Here is an 18,331-nt window from a genome sequence, read left to right as displayed (position 1 = left end):
ATGGAATTACAGGGTCACATTTTAATTCCTGAATTTTACAGTTCAGCATTAATATCACCACATGTATACAAATGGTGTAAAACAAGTACAGTGGTATTTTTAATACAAAATAAACATCTGTTTTATGGAAAAACTATACTTCATATCTACACAGACAGCCCATTTTTTCCAAACAATAGCCCAAATTAAAATTAACTACAAAATCCTCCAAAACAGGGGAAACTGCTTCAGTTTAAGCTATTCCAGGAAAAATGGACCCATAACACATTACAAGGGTGATCTAAAGATTGTAGTTCGAATTTTTTTTTTTTAGCTTTTTTTCCCAATGCATTAAATTGTACTTTGGGGACATTTTTCTCACTTCAGCATGATCTCAGATCATAGACAAGCAAACTAACATTAAAATATTTACAGTTAACTTGCTGTTCTAAAAATAAAACCTCTTAACTGTTTGCCTGAATTTAAATTCATTTACGTACATGGAATGTGCTTTTACTCTTTTAAAAAAAGCAGCTTTCATGTTACACCCTTGTTTATGGAAAAGCTTTATGTGCTGCATACTGACTTTGATACTTAAGTGACTTTTTGGATCAAAATGGCTTCTAGGTATTAAATGCCACTTAACTCAGCACTATTATTTGTTAGTCTTTATAAATTACACTTTAAAACTTAACTGTAGCTCTGGAGAGAGACAACTGTACTAACAAAGCAGAAAGTGACTTCAAAGTATCTTCCACAAAAGATTGTACTAGTAGGTGGTTGAAACATTCTGTACTATCCACTCTAGAGTTTCCAGAGAAAAGCATTTTGGAATACTACTGTACTGATTCTTGGCCTCTAATATCTCTAAAAGTGCTGATTTTAACATCACATTAACAAAACTGTCCATTCTGAATCCAGCTTGCTTCATCAAAATACATATTGAAAATTCCTGGTGTAGAAAACTCAACATGTGCTGTAACAGGGTGTACTTTCCTCCAACTATCTAAAAGGCTGAATTTCTGTTAAATGTTCAAGAAATGGTCCCAACAGCTTAACTTCATTTTTTATGACAGCTGAATCTGTTTTTCATAGAAATTTTTTTTAAAAAGAGGCAACGGATTAAAACAACAACATGGCCAGCACCATTATACAAGTAATGTTATTGGGTTTGCAACTGAAGTTTTATAATTGTTTCTAGATTGGATACCCCCCTGGAGCAACCCTGCATTATTATTATTTTATCAATCTTTCCCTCCCCCAAAACCATCCCAAAACCTGAGATTTTCCTTGCTGAGAAACTATCTCCCAGGCTCTGGTTACTAACCTCTTTTTTTTTTTTCCCCCCCGACAGCTTGAAAGGCAAACCCCTTAGTTACTAGCAAGCAATCAAGTTCCTGGGAAGCCTGATGTTTTACAGAACTAAACTCTCTTAGCCGATATACTGAATGTCTTTTGCTACCCCTTGTATATTTATAAGTTCAAGTGAGAAAGCTTTCTGATTCAGATTTTCAGCTCATTGAACAGTTGCAGCATTTTAGTAAGACCACATGTTGAGGGTACCCCAGTAATAATTTTATGAGCCAAGACGAGGTCTTTTCCTGGGGGCTGTTTCTTCTTCCTCATCTTCCTCTTCATCATCTGGATAATCCACTAAGCCAACCAAACTTCCCTATTGAAGAATTAAAAATTAAAAAAAAAATTTAAAAAATATATGTAACCAAAAAAACCTTATTAGTACAAATACAGTCACTTTTAAAGATACTAGAAATCATTTTTCTAAATCGCAGATATGTGAAATTAACGCATGCTTGAATTTGATAAAGGAAATTCATGAAATTATGAACATTTACTGAGTTCTAATTGATGGCACTCTCAGTAACCCTCAACTTTTCTATTTGGTTCTTGGACTTTTAATGATTTCTCAGAACTCAATTCAATCAGCAAAATTTTGGTGGGAAAATGTTTTTCCAAATAGCAGGACTAACAAACAATCATAAAATTTGGAAGCTGGAAAAGACCTTAGGGATGAACTAGTTTACTTCTCTAATTTTACGCTAGAGAGGATAGTAGCCAGTCAGGGATAAGAAGTCTCCTTGCAGTTTCTCTGTTCATCACGTGTATTTTTCATTACTAAGTACACATCACTGTCTTCATTCTGCTTTTGAAGAATACTTTAAAAGGGTGAAGATAATAAACACATGAAATGGTTCCTAAAAAGTAATGACTAAAAAATTTAGGGCTAAGCTCAGTGTAATCAAGGGAAAAATACGAATGAGGTAATTCAAATTCCAATGCCACCACTTTTTATCTCCATGACTTTGGACAAATGATTTAATATATCTATGCCTCAGTTTCTTCATATGCAAAATTGGTGCAGTAGTAGTATTTAGACCTCATTGAACTATTTTGAAAATTAAATTGAAAACAAAAGCACCCTGTACCGGCCAGCCATCAAAAAACAAACAAAAAAAGATGTAAAGCACTTTGGTACAGTGCTTGGTATATAGTTAATATTCAGTAAGTGCTATTAGCTGCTATTACTATTGTCATTATTTCTGTTATTCTAAGCCAAACAAATTGGAAGAGAGGAGAAAGAAGAAATAAGTACAGTATAAGAAAGCACAAGGGCTAGCTGGTTAGCTCAGTTGGCTAGACTGCAGTGTTAACACCAAGGTCAAGGGTTCAGATCCATGTATCATGCCACCAAGAAAAGAAATTAATTAAAAATAAATAAATAAAAAATAACTAAAAAGGCACCAATCTAATATAACAGTGAGCTACCAAGAATTTTTATGTATGCTTAGGATTATATATCAAAATGTACAAACATTTCAGTCCCAAACAGTTAACACAATAATTTATCAATCTTAAGCAAAAAAAGTCATCTAAAAAACTTGGCTACCTAATTTAACTTTGAATTTTGTTTATATTATCTATGCATATATACACCATAAACAAATATACATTTAAAAAAATCATGTTTACAGTAAAAAAAAAATATGAAATGTGAAATGTTGCTAGTAAAAGGCTTGTAATTCAGAGATGCACCCTGTGAAGTTGATGGATTCCAGGCTTTTTTTTTTTGCATCTGGCCAGCACAGGGATCCAAATAAACTTTAACAGAATGCATTATTTAAAAATATCAGATTGCAATTACATCTTCCTGTATACAAACATGTTCACTTAAAAATACTTCGCAGAGAGCTTTCAATGTTAGTATATAAAGTTCTATTTTATTCTCTTAAACTACTGTTATTTCATGGTATGAATGTACCATCATATACTTAAAATTCCCTTTTGGACATGTAGGTTGTTTTCACATGGTATTCTCTTTAAAAAATTTTGTTTCTGATAATGGTTTCTCTTTCTCCCCCATTGAATTGCCTTGGCACCCTTATTAAAATCTGCCTTATTTTTTTTTTTTCCTCTTTGTCTTTTTTCGTGTCCGGCAACGGATCGCAACCCTCAGTGTCGTGCCCGTACTGGACCGGGACCGGCAACAGGATCGCAACCCTCGGCGCTGCGCCCACACCTCGCTCAGCCAGTGAGCGGGAACCGGTCTGTATGTGGGATCCGAACCCTTGGCGGGAGCGCCGCACTGTAGCAGTGCGCCACCGGGCCGGCCCCTGCCTTATTTTTTAATATGAAAGAAAATCCAAGGATCACTAGACACTTGAAGGAAATTTCGAATATGAAAGAAGGGATCAAAACAAATGACGATAATAACCTAGGAAGAGACAATGAAATAAACCAAAAAGCTAAATAAATTATAACCAAGTGGAGTTTACTCAAAGTATGGAAAAATGTTTCAGTATCCAATAGTTACGAAACTATATTATACATATCATATATGTTATATATAATAATATAATTCATCACATTAACAAATCAAAGGGGATGGAATTCTAGAATCATCCTTTACTCAATGAAATAAGGAATAGATAGCTTTTACTGAAATATTTTTAACATGCTTTAAAAATCATCAGCAAAAATGACAGTTCATATACTTCTAATTTTTATAACTTAATTTATTTCATCTAATTGCATTGGCCAATACCCCAGAACAATGGTTAAATAAAGGCAATGGTAGTGGCATGCTGTCCTGTTCCTGACAATACTACTTTTAAGCACAAAACTAACTTTTGGTATCAAACATGTATATCTTGTTAAGAAATTATCCATTTATTCCTATTTACTGAGTGTTTACATTTGGAAATAATTATCAAAATTGTAAATGCATGTTCTATACAGAAATACACGTGTAGGGCCGGCCCGGTGGCGCACTGGATAGTGCGCCGCTTGGGAAGCACGGCGGCGCTCCCGCCCGAGGGTTCGGATCCCACATACAGACCGGTTCCCGCTCACTGGCTGAGCGAGGCGCGGGAGCAACGCCGAGGGTTGCAGTCCCGTTGCCGGTCCCCAGTCCGGTACGGGGGCAACACTGAGGGTTGCGATCCGTTGCCAGACATGGAAAAAGACAAAAGACAAAAAAAAAAAAAAAAACAAAAAAAAAAAAAAAAAAAAAAAGAAATACACGTGTACGTGAAATGATGTATTTACAAGGTCACATATTGCAGCAATGATTATAACTGCAAAAAGTTGGAAACAACTTTAATGCCTACCAAAAGGTGTTAATTAGAAATTTAGGTGTATCTATACTTTTTTTTTGGTAGCTGGCCTATATGGTGGTCTGAACCCCTGGCCTTGGTGTTACCAACACTGCATTCTAACCAACTGAGGTAACCAGCTGGCCCTACCTGCATTTTTGAATTACATTTATGAAATTTTTAAATGTCCTGATATAGAAAGCTGACCAAGATAAACTTGTTACATGAAAAAGCAAAATGCAGGGTTCTCTTCTGTGAATCTGTTGCAAAAGAAGTGTTTATTTCAGCATCCACTAATGGCTTCTCATTTTGATTTTATAAGTATTTTTCTTTATAAAAATGTACACATTTTACATCTATACAACTAAAGTACTTTGTGTCTTTATAGCATTAATATCTTAAAAAGAAATCTTTTGTTTAATTTCATTAGTAGCTAATGTCTTGCCAGCCTTCAACTATAGCATTTAACACTTATGGTAAAATAAGTGGCTGAACAAAAGGGCCGTTGATGATAAAGAACATCCCACCACTTAGGAATGTGGTCAAGTTTGTTAAGAAGGTTGAAAGCAAATTAAATTAGTGCTTCACTTCTGTGAATTTCTATCTTGCTAAATTTCAATTTTTGTGGTAGTCTACAGTGATTGAGCAATTAATTTTGTTTTCTAAGAAAAATCACTGTTTTTATCCCTGTCCCTAAGAAACATGCAGAACAAATATATTTTGTAATCTGTTGTTAATGTCAAAAAGGGTTAAAGACGTGTTTGTGTTTGTACTTAAATTTGTTTGTTCACAAGTAATAAATTACCTGGAAGGATAATAAATTAAAAACTCAAGGAATACCACAGAAAATAGCACAAGAAAACAAAGAAATGAGTAACAGGAGAAAAAAGTTATGAAAATTACAAAATCAATCCAGAAGGCACCATCCAAACAATAAGTTAACGTGGAAAAGCAGAAAAGGTTCTACAACTAAAGGACTTGTTTGAGGAATGCATGAAGTATATTGTCATAAAATCTCAAAATGCAGGGATAAAAAACTCCAAATGCTTCCAGGAAGAAAGTAAAATCACATAAAAAAGATCAGGAATGAGAATGTCTTTGGACTGCCTGACAGCAATAAGTTCAAAGTTTTGAGAGAAAATTATTTCCAATCTGGTTCTGCATTCAGTTAAACTGTCAATCAAGTATGAGCTTTGAATAAAGACATTTTCATACATCAAGGTCTCAAATTTTACCTCTCAGGGGATTCCTTTCTCAGGAAGCTATTAGAGGATATGTTCCACCAAAATGAGACAGAAAGTCAAGAAAGAGAACAGAGACATGGAATCCAGGAAACAAATAAAGCAAAAAAGGAGAGAGGCCAAAGGAAGTCTTAGGATGATGGCCAAAGAAGCCTCAAGACAACACCTGCGTAGCAAGTCTAGAGAGCAACCAATTGAGATTGAACAAGATGGGAGACTTCAAGAGAGGGCTTCAAGGGGAGAGACTCTGTGGAAACTAATATGAGAGGTACTGAAAGAATGAAAAAGATATAATTACTCTAACAAATGAAAAAAAATTACTCTAGAAAAAGTGAAAAGTTGTAACTTTATAAACAGTACAGAAAAAAAGAAAAAAATCAGTAATATGTATACTGTCATTATGACTATGAAATTGTCAAATATTGTTTTAACCAAAAATTGTGATACAGGGAGGAATAAGGGTGAGGATGTGGTATATGGAGTATTCAATTCAGGTGTGCACATAAGAAAGCTAAATCCTCATCTACCATAATAAGAAATTAATAAATTATGCCTGAACTTGGTAAAACAACATAACAGTATTAACATATTAGTTAGAAATAAAAGACCAGCTAGAAGAGTTCAAAGCTATCTTTGTGGAGAATAGAAGACTGGTTTTCTTTCTTTTTTTTTTCCCCCCCTTTTTGTCTTTTTTCGTGACCGGTAACGGGATCGCAACCCTCAGTGTCGCGCCTGTACCGCAACTGGCAATGGGATTGCAACCCTCAGTGTCGCGCCCGCACCGTGCTCAACCAGTGAGCGGACCGGTCTCTATATGGGATCCGAACCCTCGGCGGGAGCGCCGCCACGCTCTCAAGCGCCGCACTCTACCGAGTGCGCCACTGGGCCAGCCCTGGTTTTCTTTCTAATATAAATGTGTCTTTCAATAATATCTGACTTTTGAAAGTAAGTGCATGTATTACTTTGATCAAAAAAAAAAAAAAAAAAAAGCTAACGTATATTGAGAAGGTGCTAAGCAGTGATCTAAGTGCTTTACGTTCACCAAATCTTCCCCACAAACTCAGAAAGTGGGTGCTATTTTATCCCACTTAAAATGAGAAAACTAAGGCTCAGAGAAAAAACAGCTGAAAAGACACAGAGCCAAGATCTGAACCCAAACCATACAACTCTACAGCAAATATTCTTAACATAGTGTCACAATATTATACTAAATTGTCCTATCACAAAGCAAAAACTGATTTTAAAAATTTCTAGTTAAAAATACATAAAACATAGCAGAAACCCATTGAAAATGTTACTTCTGTGATCTTTAGTCAAGAGCCAACCTCACTACAATACTGAATTCTACACTTTTGTAAAACAATAAACTCAAACTTATATTTTGTGTTCTACCAAGACAAATCACTTCAGGTAGGTTTTGTACTACTATGGCATTTCCCTTTCTTGTCCTTCTACCCTTATACTAACAGTTGTCCTATGTTTATGCCTCTTTATTTTAAGCCACTCCTTTTTGGGGGAAAAAATATGAAATCATTCTTTTTCCCCAAAAAAGAGTGACTTAAAAAAGCATAAACAAAAGTTTCATATATGAAGAAAAAGTAACAAAAAGGAAATACACTTGCTATGAGAATAACAGAAAATCTAATATCCTTAACTGAAGATTCATTAACATTAGGAAAAATACAAGTGTAATAAGCCAATTTTTAAAAGGCACTATGAACACACAACTCAGAGAAGAAAAAATTCAGAAGACTAATATTTAACCTTACTAATAAAAAACACACAATTGGGAATGAGATATTATATACTGTGTCCCTTACCTAACTGGCAAAGATTAAAAATAATTATAACAACACTGGCAAAGCTGCAGTGAGCCAAGCACACTCGTATACTGCTTATGGGAACATAAGCTGGTATATACTCTCTGAAAAGGAACTTGAAAATATGTGTGAAGACACTCTACTACTACTCTCTCCAAGAAAATAATTTAAAACTCAATTAACACCAGCGTTAATCAGTGAAATACCAGGATCAACTTAAGTGCTCCAAAATATAACACATGATAAAGCTAAATAAAATGAAATTCTATGGTCATCAGCAATGTTTTAATAACACAGAAGAAGTCTTATAACAGATAAAAGCAGAAGACAAAACTTTGCAGAAGGATCTCAGTTATGTGCCAGATAAACCCACGGACCTGAAGAAAATCAATAAATTGTTAGCAGTCATGTTCTCTGATGACAATGCATGCAACTTTTTTTTTTATTAGAAATTGTTCTGATTATCCAAATTTTCTTCAGTAAACATGAAATGATTTTACAGATGGAAATAGCAAAGTTTGTGTAGAGTGCTATTTCACATACCTTGGTGGCTGTTACTGATGTAGCCAAGGTTGTAGTTTTGGAAGAGGACCCATTAGAACTTGCTGGTGGAGTCTGAGCCACTACAGACTTACTGTTTGTACTGTTTGTTCCATTAGCAGCACTGGCAGAGTGAGAGAAAGTAAATTTGAAGCCACTAGAAGATGTCCTTTTGGGAAGGTTTTCCTTGTCTTCACTTTCTTTTGCTAAAGTAAAAATAAAATTTAAACCTGTATCAATAAATATTGCTAAGTCAAAACATTTGAAAAGACTTATAAAACAAAATCAGCCACCCTTGCTAGAATTCTACATTGCTGTATCTAGCATAAACTTCCAAGGACTCAGCTACTCAGCTGTCTGACTCTTCCTTTTCTTTCTATTTTTTTTTGGCTGCTGGCTGTTTGGGGGATCCCAACCCTTGACCTTGGTGTTATAACATTGCACTCTAACCAACTGAGCTTAACTGGTCAGCTCTGACTCTTCCTTTTTATAGTCTCCCTGTAGCTTCTATTATACTTCTCTACTACTTGTAAAAACCTAATGACCTCCCCCATAAGTCAATAATTCAAATGCCTAAAAGACAATCAAGTCTGAAGTCTCTTCTTCCCTGAATATTCCAGATTCCTTTATCTGTTCCTTTTATGACACAGGTGTGCAGTCCTCTTCAACATCTGGTTGCTATTATTTCTGTATACGATTCTGAACAGTGTGGCACTCAACACTGGATGCAGTACTTTGAATATGGCCTTACTGACTCTTTTGACAGTAATCAGGGCAGTTACCTGTCATAAGTAAAGACGGAAGAATCTGTCTACCATAAGGTACCTATTCCTTATTTTAATAGGCTATTTGCTCCTCCAGGCTGAACCAATTAGAACTTATGGCATTAATGAGTGGAAAATGAGTGAAGGTGGGAACAATAGTTTCTAGGAAAATGTAATAAGTCAATGAAATAATTTCTCTAATGAGAATTGCCTTTAGAAAATAACACATTCAATGGCTGGCTTGTGGCTCACTTGGGAGAGTGTGGTGCTGATAACACCAAGGCCACAGGTTTGGATCCCTATATAGAGATGGCCAGTTAGCTCACTTGGGAGAGCGTGGTGCTGACAACACCAAGTCAAGGGTTACAATCCCCTTACCGGTCATCTTTAAAAAAATAAATAAATAAAACATCACATTCAAAATCACAGACTTATATAATAGGTCCAGGAAATGCTTTTATCTTTCAAGATATAAATTTTTTTTTTGGTCCTTTTGGAGACCGGCCGCACCGCGCTCAGCCAGTGAGTGCTGTGAGCATACTGGTCATCCCTATATAGGATCCGAACCTGCGGCGGGAGCGCTGCTGCACTCCCAGTGCCGCACTCTCCCGAGTGCGCCACGGGCTCGGCCCTCAAGATATAAATTTTTATTACACATTTTAATGATATACAAAAATAGTAATTCCTCAGGCCATAGAATTAAAGTGATTAGTTCTTCTGAAAGACACAGTACTAGTAAGATCTTAGTTTTATAAAACAAGTTAAACATATTTGAAAGCCAGGGTAAATTTTACTTTTGTTGTTCTCTTGATATTATATCTTTATGCAACTTTTATAATTTAAAATTTCAACGAGCAAAGTTAATTCTTTGTGCTCAGTTTCTTCACCTATAAAAGGTAGAGTGCTGTAGAAGGTTTTTAGAGACCTATTTGGTCTCTATTATTCTGGGGATTTCAGTACAGAAATAAAGCCAATACTGTTCATAAAAGGCGAAGTATAATCAGACAATGTTGTTTCTAAATAGCAAATGAACAGCATCACAAATTGGCAAGTTTCAAGAAAAACATTTTAAACATAAAAAGAATTCCCAAACAGATTTGGAAAAAGTACATGATTTTAAAACGACATGATTCAGTATAAAATTCATGTCTTTTTTTGCTTTACAGACTATGGCCAACCTTCACAAGCAACTAAATAATTTCTGTACTAAATAAGGAGATACAAAAAATTCTGAATTTTAATACCTTTTTTAGTCTCCATAAATTTTTCATAACTATCTGGAAAATCATCTTCTGGCTTAGATTTTTCAACTGGTGCCACAACTGCTTTTCCTTCCTCCTCTTCATCTTCATTAAACCACATTTCTTCATCCTCTTCCAAGGCTTTTGCATCTCTACGAAATCTGTTACTACGCAATATAGATGGTACACTGTAAGAAATATATCACAAATATTGAGTAATGATTTTAAGTACATGACCAGGTTAAATCTGAGGGAAAAAATATGTATAACCAAGAAGAACTGAAGTAATATGAACTTGAGTATAATTTATACCCAAATTACCTCAGTCATGATAGAAAATGGTGCCAGCGAAAACTCCAAAATATTTTACGATGTTATAAACTAAACTAAAAATTCAGCCTGTGTTATAATACAGAGTAGTAATTCATCATATAAAGGATTCGGGACAGGGAAGACATTCTACTCGCCTACACAACCCTGTCCTATCTAGTGATGGAAAGAAAATCCCTCAGTAAATCTCCCATGTAAGATGTAAACTACAGACAATTTTGGACACAATTTTGTAGGCTATAAATGCAATATACTTAAACAATACCTGTTCAGTTTCTGGCTTTGTCTGTCTTTTTCTTGCTCATATTTAGTCTTCAATCCTTTGAATGTCTGAACATATTCAATTGATTCAAGTGCTTTATAAAAGTTTTCAACTATATGTGCAGTAAGAGACTTGATATCTTCCTGTATAAGCACAAAATTTACATTTAAAATACTTGTTATGAGAAAAACTTAAAAAAATTTTTGTAGTTCCAAAGCTGATTAAAAAATGTTTTTTGAAAGCACCTTCCAAAAATTAAAGTCCTAATTTCTTTATACACGAGCCAGGACTCAACAGAAAACTTGGAAGAAAGGAGAAGCAATTCACTGGAGCCCTTTTGGGGGACTGTAAAGAACCCTTGAAAAGTAAATGAATTTAGTTTATGTTCTGTGTTTATTTTTTTGCATTTATACAGCACTTTGCAATTTAAAAAGCATGTTCACATACAATTTCATCCTCACAACAATTCTATGAAATAGGTTTTATTATCCCCATTTTACAGAAAAACAATTGAGGATCTGAGAGAGACTGGATGATTTGATTAAGAGGACACAGCTGAGTAGAGGGCAGATGTTAAAAGTATATTTTCAATAAATAAGTGTTATTTAAAGACTTCCTGTTTAACTGCTATCAAAATGCAATAAGTCCTTAAAGGGGTCAGATCTCCCATACTGGCCTGACACACACACACACAAATTGAGAAAAAAAGTCTTATCTAAATAACAAGCATAGATTCCTCCAACTACATTACATTTACAGATCTGATAAACAATTTGCCTGGAACAATTTATCTGATAAACAATTTATCCACTTGACTATTCCTGCAGAAATCCAATGGCATAATCTTTGTGAAATAAACTACTTGATAGTAATAACTTCTAAATTCTAAATGATCACTGCAAATGCATGAGTGTATAGCAGGTTTGGGGGGGCGGGGAAGGAGGAATTGGTAAAGGGAGGCAAAAATCAACTACATTGTATTAAAAAAAAGAAAAATGTAAATTCAATCATGAGAATAGAGATAGGGTCGTGAACCCTAGAATTCATTTTCTTTCTACCTCACTGAAATTTTAAAGGAAAAAAAAAGTTAATAAATAAAAAAATAAAGTTTATAAAAACATAAAAATTTCCGATTTATTAGAACAATACACTGTGAACTGGGTTCAGATACCTAGTGAGCTAATTAACTATATTCCTTCTTTTCTAAGGCAAAAGACTATACTTCTATCCTTCTATTCCTTTTCAAAATCATATTCTTGGCAAGTGACTGCTCTTAGAAAAACAGTCCAGTCGGCCAAATAATCTTCATATGAAAACAGCATGTTGTCAATAGAAATCTGATTTACTAGAAACAAAACTAGAAAATTAATTTCTACCTTTGACTTTTTTCATGTTTTTTCCAACCATGTGGTCATTTCCTTGGTGTGTATATGTGTAGGAAAGGTAAATTTGTTGTACCAGTTCTACAGTTATCTGTCTTATCCTGTTGTTCACATCAACACTCTCTCCAGATCTTTTTATGACAAATCTTTTGTTGCCTGAAACTGAGTTTGGGACATAGCTTCAAATCCTGACTGTGCTACTAACCAAGTAGATGCTCTCAAACAGGTCACTTAATGACTTTGGGTGTCTTATCTCCCCCATCTGTAACATAAGGTAGTCCATTTAACTTCCTGGTTTCATCAACTTAAAATTCCAGGATTCCATCCTACCTTTTACACATCTTGTATCAATGTCTACCAAAGGAATTATTTTTCAAAATTTCTATTCATTTATTATCACTACTCCTGCAACAGAAAATCACTTTTTCCTAAAAGACATTATGAATAGCACGCTTGACTGAAATGTCCACATATGATCCTGAAACATTTGGCTAATAAAAATGAAACTGAGGAGGGCTGGCCAGTTAGCTCAGTTGGTTAGAGTGTGTTGCTGAAAAATGGAAATGAGAAAATTGAGTAAATATGGGTTAAAACAATATGCTGAATTTCTCTTTTAAATTTCACCATTTAAAATATTAACATCACTAAACTATAATCGTGTGGCAAATAATAAGTAAATGATTTTTTTAAATTTCAGTTTATTAGGAACAGATTCTAAAAACACGTGGAATAAACAATTTCAGTAGAAAAACTTCATTTACATATAATTCTTTAAAAAAATATAATTATTTCTTTACATACAATTACTAACTGTTCTTGAATATAAACTTACCACTCTTATAAATTCGAACAACTCAATAACAGCTGAATTCAACAGGTTGTACCGAGTTCCATTATCCAGAAGTGCATTTATAACTGGCTCAAAAAGATTTCCCTTGGTGATGTAACGATTATAAAATTCATCTTTGAGGCCAATTATTCTTCTCATAAAGCGAAGAGCACCTAATTAAAAATAATACAGAGAACAAGTTGATGATCTTACTAATAGTACTATATAGGTATTTTTCCCATAAAGCAATATATATGCTCCTCAAAAATATAAAGTAAAACTGTGCACTACAAATAACTGGACTTTGAGAAAAACAGAGTAAGGGGAAGACTGCTCAAAACCTGTACCACTTTGTAGCCAGAGCTAAGAAAAAGAAAACCAGTAATTGTTATCTGGGAGATAATAAACTAGGCAGGAAGCTCCATGGAAGAGAGATATAAAAATATTACAAAACCCACAGAATGCAAGTACTGGTAGTACTAAGAGCAGTGCAGGTGGATGCTGAGACAACGCAGTGAAGACAGCTCAGAATCAGTGGGGGGCTGTCATTAAGGTGGGTACAGGAGTGGTACAACTTGCCACTGTGGGGGAGGGAGCTATGGAGGCAGGTGGGGGAAGGAGCTACAGAGGTGGGTGCTTCTTTTCTGAAAATACATTCAAGGGGTCTCCTGCTACCAGTAATGCATAAGGAGATCTAAAGGTTTTTTAATTTTCTGATGAAGACTACCATTCCACTCTCATTATTCTAGTTTCTCTTGACTTGGAAAAATTATTTGTGAACCAACACTACCTCCACATTATAATGACATCATTCTCTTGTTTACCAACTGCTTACGAGCTATTTTGCCTTATGTAAACATGCACTGTGCCAGAACAGACTGTATTTGTAAAAGAACAATAAAGAGTAAGCAGTATAATTTGGCTTTTCAGATTTTATAATAATGAAAAGAAATTTCCCTTTTAACTGGTCTTCTCCCAGGCTAAATAAAGCTAAATAAATTCAGCAATATCACTGCTAAAATTCTTATGGAACACGAAGTATAATTTCAATCCTTTATTTTTATATTTGTTGATCCTTAAACTTGTAACCTTTCCCCCCATGTAGTCTAACAGATTCCACCAGCCAAATCTTTAAAACACAAGGATTCCAATTTTATAAGTCAATCTGTTCAACCCTCTGCTCATGGATGGAAGTCATTAAATGAAGTTGTGCCTGTTACAAGAGTTTCTAAATATTATCTAAGAACAAAATAGAAATAGGCCACATAAGGTATAATGTATGTTAGCTGTAAGACCAAACAAGTGTGGGGAGAAGTGTTAGACTTATAACATCACCTCTTTTTGTAGCAGAATAAGAAATAGTTTACTTAAGAGTTAAAAAACTGAAGTATTATCAAAAGTGTGAGGAAACATTCTTATACACTGCTGCTGAATGAACTGACATGCACACAAAGCTATAGTTAGAACAGCACTGTTTACAGTAATGGAAATCCTGAAATAATATAAACATTTAAATACCGGAAATTCATTCAATTATGATACATCCATACTAACGGGAATACTGTGCCGTCCTTGAAAAGGACTAACAGAAAGCCAGATAGGAGAATCTATCATGAGAACATCAATCCTTCCAAAGTCAATATAAAAATATAATTTCAATCAAGATGAAATAGATAAAATTTTTAAGTTACAGTGCAAAAACAAATGTCCAAGTACAACCAAGAAAATTATGAAAAAGAAAAGTGAGGAAGGACTCAGCAGGTATTAAACACAGGTTACAACAGAGATACTATATTGGCAAAAAGAGACACTGTCATTATTTCATCTGGTGAAATTAAAGAACAGTCAAGAAATGACACAAGTTTATACGTTAATTTACTGTATAACAGAAATGTTATTTCAATTCAGTAGGAAAAATATGATTTATTTAATAAAAGTGTTGGCATAGCTATCTGTGAAAATAACAAAACTAGACTCTCACTTCAAACCATATGCAAAAACAAAATTCAGATGTAATATATATGTGTAAAAAAGAAATAAAAATATTAAAAGAAAACTGAGAATATCTGTATAATCTTAGGACATAGAAGACTTTCCTAAGCAAAACAAAAAACCCGAAAGCCATAAAAGGAAAATAAAGACATGTTTGTCATCATAAAGAATTTTTAAATAGTTACATGAAAACACCATAAACAAAGGCAAATACAACAGTCAAATGAGATTGGGACACTTTCCCTCCAAAACATGACAAATTATTAATATTTCTAACATACAAAGAGCTCTAAGAAAAAGATAACAGGCAATTCTCAACAGATAAAAATGCAGATTACACTAAAACATGAAAAGATGCCCTCAGAGAAAACACAAACTAGAACAAAATCGAATACCACATTTTAAAATCACCAGATTGGTAATGTTTTTAAAAAGTAACATCAAATTTTGGGAGAATGTAAAATGCTTTAATCTTTTGGGAATGTTTAAAATCACCAGATTGGTAATGTTTTTAAAAAGTAACATCAAATTTTGGGAGAATGTAAAATGCTTTAATCTTTTGGGAATGTAACTGGTAGCTATATGTTAAATTAAAGTTTAAAAGAATATATTAAAAAGTATAAAACATATAAACATTTTGTCCTGGCAATCCCACTTTTGGAAGTCTATTTTATAAAAATAAATAAATCAGTACTTATGTATGGCTATCTGTCAGCGTAACTGGTAGCTATATGTTAAATTAAAGTTTAAAAGAATATATTAAAAAGTATAAAACATACAAACATTTTGTCCTGGCAATCCCACTTTTGGAAGTCTATTTTATAAAAATAAATAAATCAGTACTTATGTATGGCTATCTGTCAGGGTAAATAGTAGTTTGGAGTGGCAAAAAAGCAAAAACAGTCTTGTAATCTATCTATATTAGGGAATGGTAGAACAATTTATGGAAAAGCCACACTGAAATCTTACTCGGCTATCTGTAGGAAAAAAAAAATTAGTCTATACCATATATCAACTAACCTAGAGTAGTATTAAGGGCCTGAGAAATGTGTTCGTATGATCCTGATTTGTAAAAAGAAAAAGGAAAAAACCCATATACATTTGTGATTATGTTTATGTAAACGGGTACAAGTATGGAAAAGAGAATGAGAAGATATAATGTAGGCAGTTAACACTGGCTACTTTAAGGCCACAAAACAAAGGAAGTTAAGGACATTTAACATTTTTTTTCTCTTTCTATATATACATATATTTTTGGTGGCTGGCCAGTATGGGGATCAAACCCGAGACCACGGTGTTATCAGCATCACATTCTAACCAACTGAGCAAACCAGCCAGCCCATTTTCTGTACATATTAATTTAAATGTTTGTATTCTAACTATAATCTTTATTGTCACAATAAAACCACAAAAGCTCTTTTCATTTAGAGGGAGAAGGAGGTTTCTTTATCTCTTTGCAGGTGAAATTATAAAGATGGAAAGAGAAGTTTATAATTTGCCAAAAATCAACATTGGAGCAAATATCAGGATAATTATAAAGAGTCAGTACTAGAAGACAGTCTGATAAAGCAGAAGAAAACAGCAGGACTGCTTCTAATAGTGACATTGCAAATGGTATTTTACCACAATGAAAGTTAAGCTAATAGGGGCTAGCTGGTTAGCTCAGTTAATTAGAACATGGTGTTATAACACCAAGATCAAGGCTTTGGATCCCCATACCAGCCAGCAAAACAAACAAACAAACAAACAAACAAACAAACAAAAAAACTTAAGCTAATCACATCTAAATGTGAGCAATATATGGGTGGGGAACCACTGGAACCTACTTTTCTTGCCCTTTGAATAAGAACAGAAAACACGAGAGAGGACTCACAATCATCTCATGAACTGCATATATGCTGCTATTAAATAAATAAATAAATAAATAAATAACTTCAAATGGGTAATTTTGGTTTTTATCACTATTAAACAAGTTGTTTCAAACCACTGCTGACAGAAATTAAAGAGGACACAAGAAGATGGAAAGATATCCCATGCTCCTGGATTGGAAGAATCAACACTATGAAAATGTCCATACTACCCAAAGTGATATACAAATAAAATGTAATCCCCATCAGTTCCTGGTTTCTACTAGACACAAATAGCCAAAAAATGCAATGATAGTTTGTGTTATTGGTTTGTCGTCATCTTTCTTCTGCACCCATTCAATCAGTGTTGTTCATTGCTTCAACAGGTAAATGAGATAAACAAAAAAAAAGGGAAAGTAGCAGAACAGAAAAATAGAAGGCTCTTTGATTCCTGATTGTGATAGATTAATCACATCAACTTAGCAACGCCTTGCTGCAGACATTTTTTTATGGGAGAACTCACTTCTGTTCAACCAGTTTTATTTAGATTTTTCTTTACATGTAGCTGAATTTAATCTTTAATTAATATATTCACCAAAGTGGAGGCATAACACTACCTGACTTTAAACTATACTACAAAGCTATAATAACCAAAACAGCATGGTACTGGCATAAAAACAGACATACTGATCAACGGAATAGAATAGAGAATCCAGAAATCAACCCACACACCCACAGCCATCTGATCTTTGACAAAGACACCAAGCCTATACACTGGGGAAGAGACTGCCTCTTCAGCAAATGGTGCTGGGATAACTGGATATCTATATGCAGGAGAATGAAACTAGACCCATACCTCTCACCACATACCAAAATCAACTCAAAATGGATTAAATAATTAAATATACACCCTGAAACAATAAAACTTCTTAAAGAAAATATAGGAGAAACACTTCAGGAAGCAGGACTGGGCACAGACTTCATGAATACGTCCCCCAAAGCATGGGCAACCAGAGGAAAAATAAATAAATGGGATTATATCAAACTAAAAAGCTTCTGCACAGCAAAAGAAATGATTAACAGAGTTAAAAGACAACCAACAGAGTGGGAGAAAATATTTGCAAAATATACATCTCACAAAGGATTAATATCCAGAATATACAAGGAACTCTAACAACTTTACAACAAAAAAACAAGTAACCCAATTAAAAAATGGACAAAACAGCTAAATAGGCATTTCTCAAAGGAAGATACATGAATGGCCAACAGACACATGAAAAAATGCTCAACATCACTCAGCATTAAGGAAATGCAAATCAAAACCACACTGAGATACCATCTCACCCCAGTTAGGATGGCTAATATCCAAAAGACTGAGAATTATAAGGGCTGGTGACATTGTGGAGAAAAAGAAACCCTCCTACACTGTTAGTGGGACTGGAAAATGGTGCAGCCTTTATGGAAAATGGTTTGGAGGTTCCTCAAACAATTGCA

General features: G+C 34.2%; 1 protein-coding gene across 1 annotated transcript in view; it reads right to left on the bottom strand.

The window, feature by feature from the left end:
* SMEK2 (SMEK homolog 2, suppressor of mek1 (Dictyostelium)) overlaps window positions 1-18,331 on the bottom strand; it is a 59,399-nt gene continuing 41,068 nt past the window's right edge. The window contains exons 12-16 of the mRNA XM_008571195.1: window positions 13,002-13,171; window positions 10,791-10,930; window positions 10,199-10,383; window positions 8,194-8,396; window positions 1-1,651 (exon numbers count right to left, since the gene is read on the bottom strand). Of these exons, the coding sequence (XP_008569417.1) occupies window positions 1,556-1,651; window positions 8,194-8,396; window positions 10,199-10,383; window positions 10,791-10,930; window positions 13,002-13,171 (794 nt within the window). The 3' untranslated portion in view covers window positions 1-1,555. The remainder of the gene's footprint in view (window positions 1,652-8,193; window positions 8,397-10,198; window positions 10,384-10,790; window positions 10,931-13,001; window positions 13,172-18,331) is intronic.

This window comes from Galeopterus variegatus, unplaced genomic scaffold (genome assembly GCF_000696425.1).
Source record: "Galeopterus variegatus unplaced genomic scaffold, G_variegatus-3.0.2 Scaffold665, whole genome shotgun sequence".
In the NCBI taxonomy this organism is placed as follows: Eukaryota; Metazoa; Chordata; class Mammalia; order Dermoptera; family Cynocephalidae; genus Galeopterus; species Galeopterus variegatus.
Note: the sequence above shows the minus strand (reverse complement) of the source record. Positions and strands in the feature narration are given on the sequence as shown.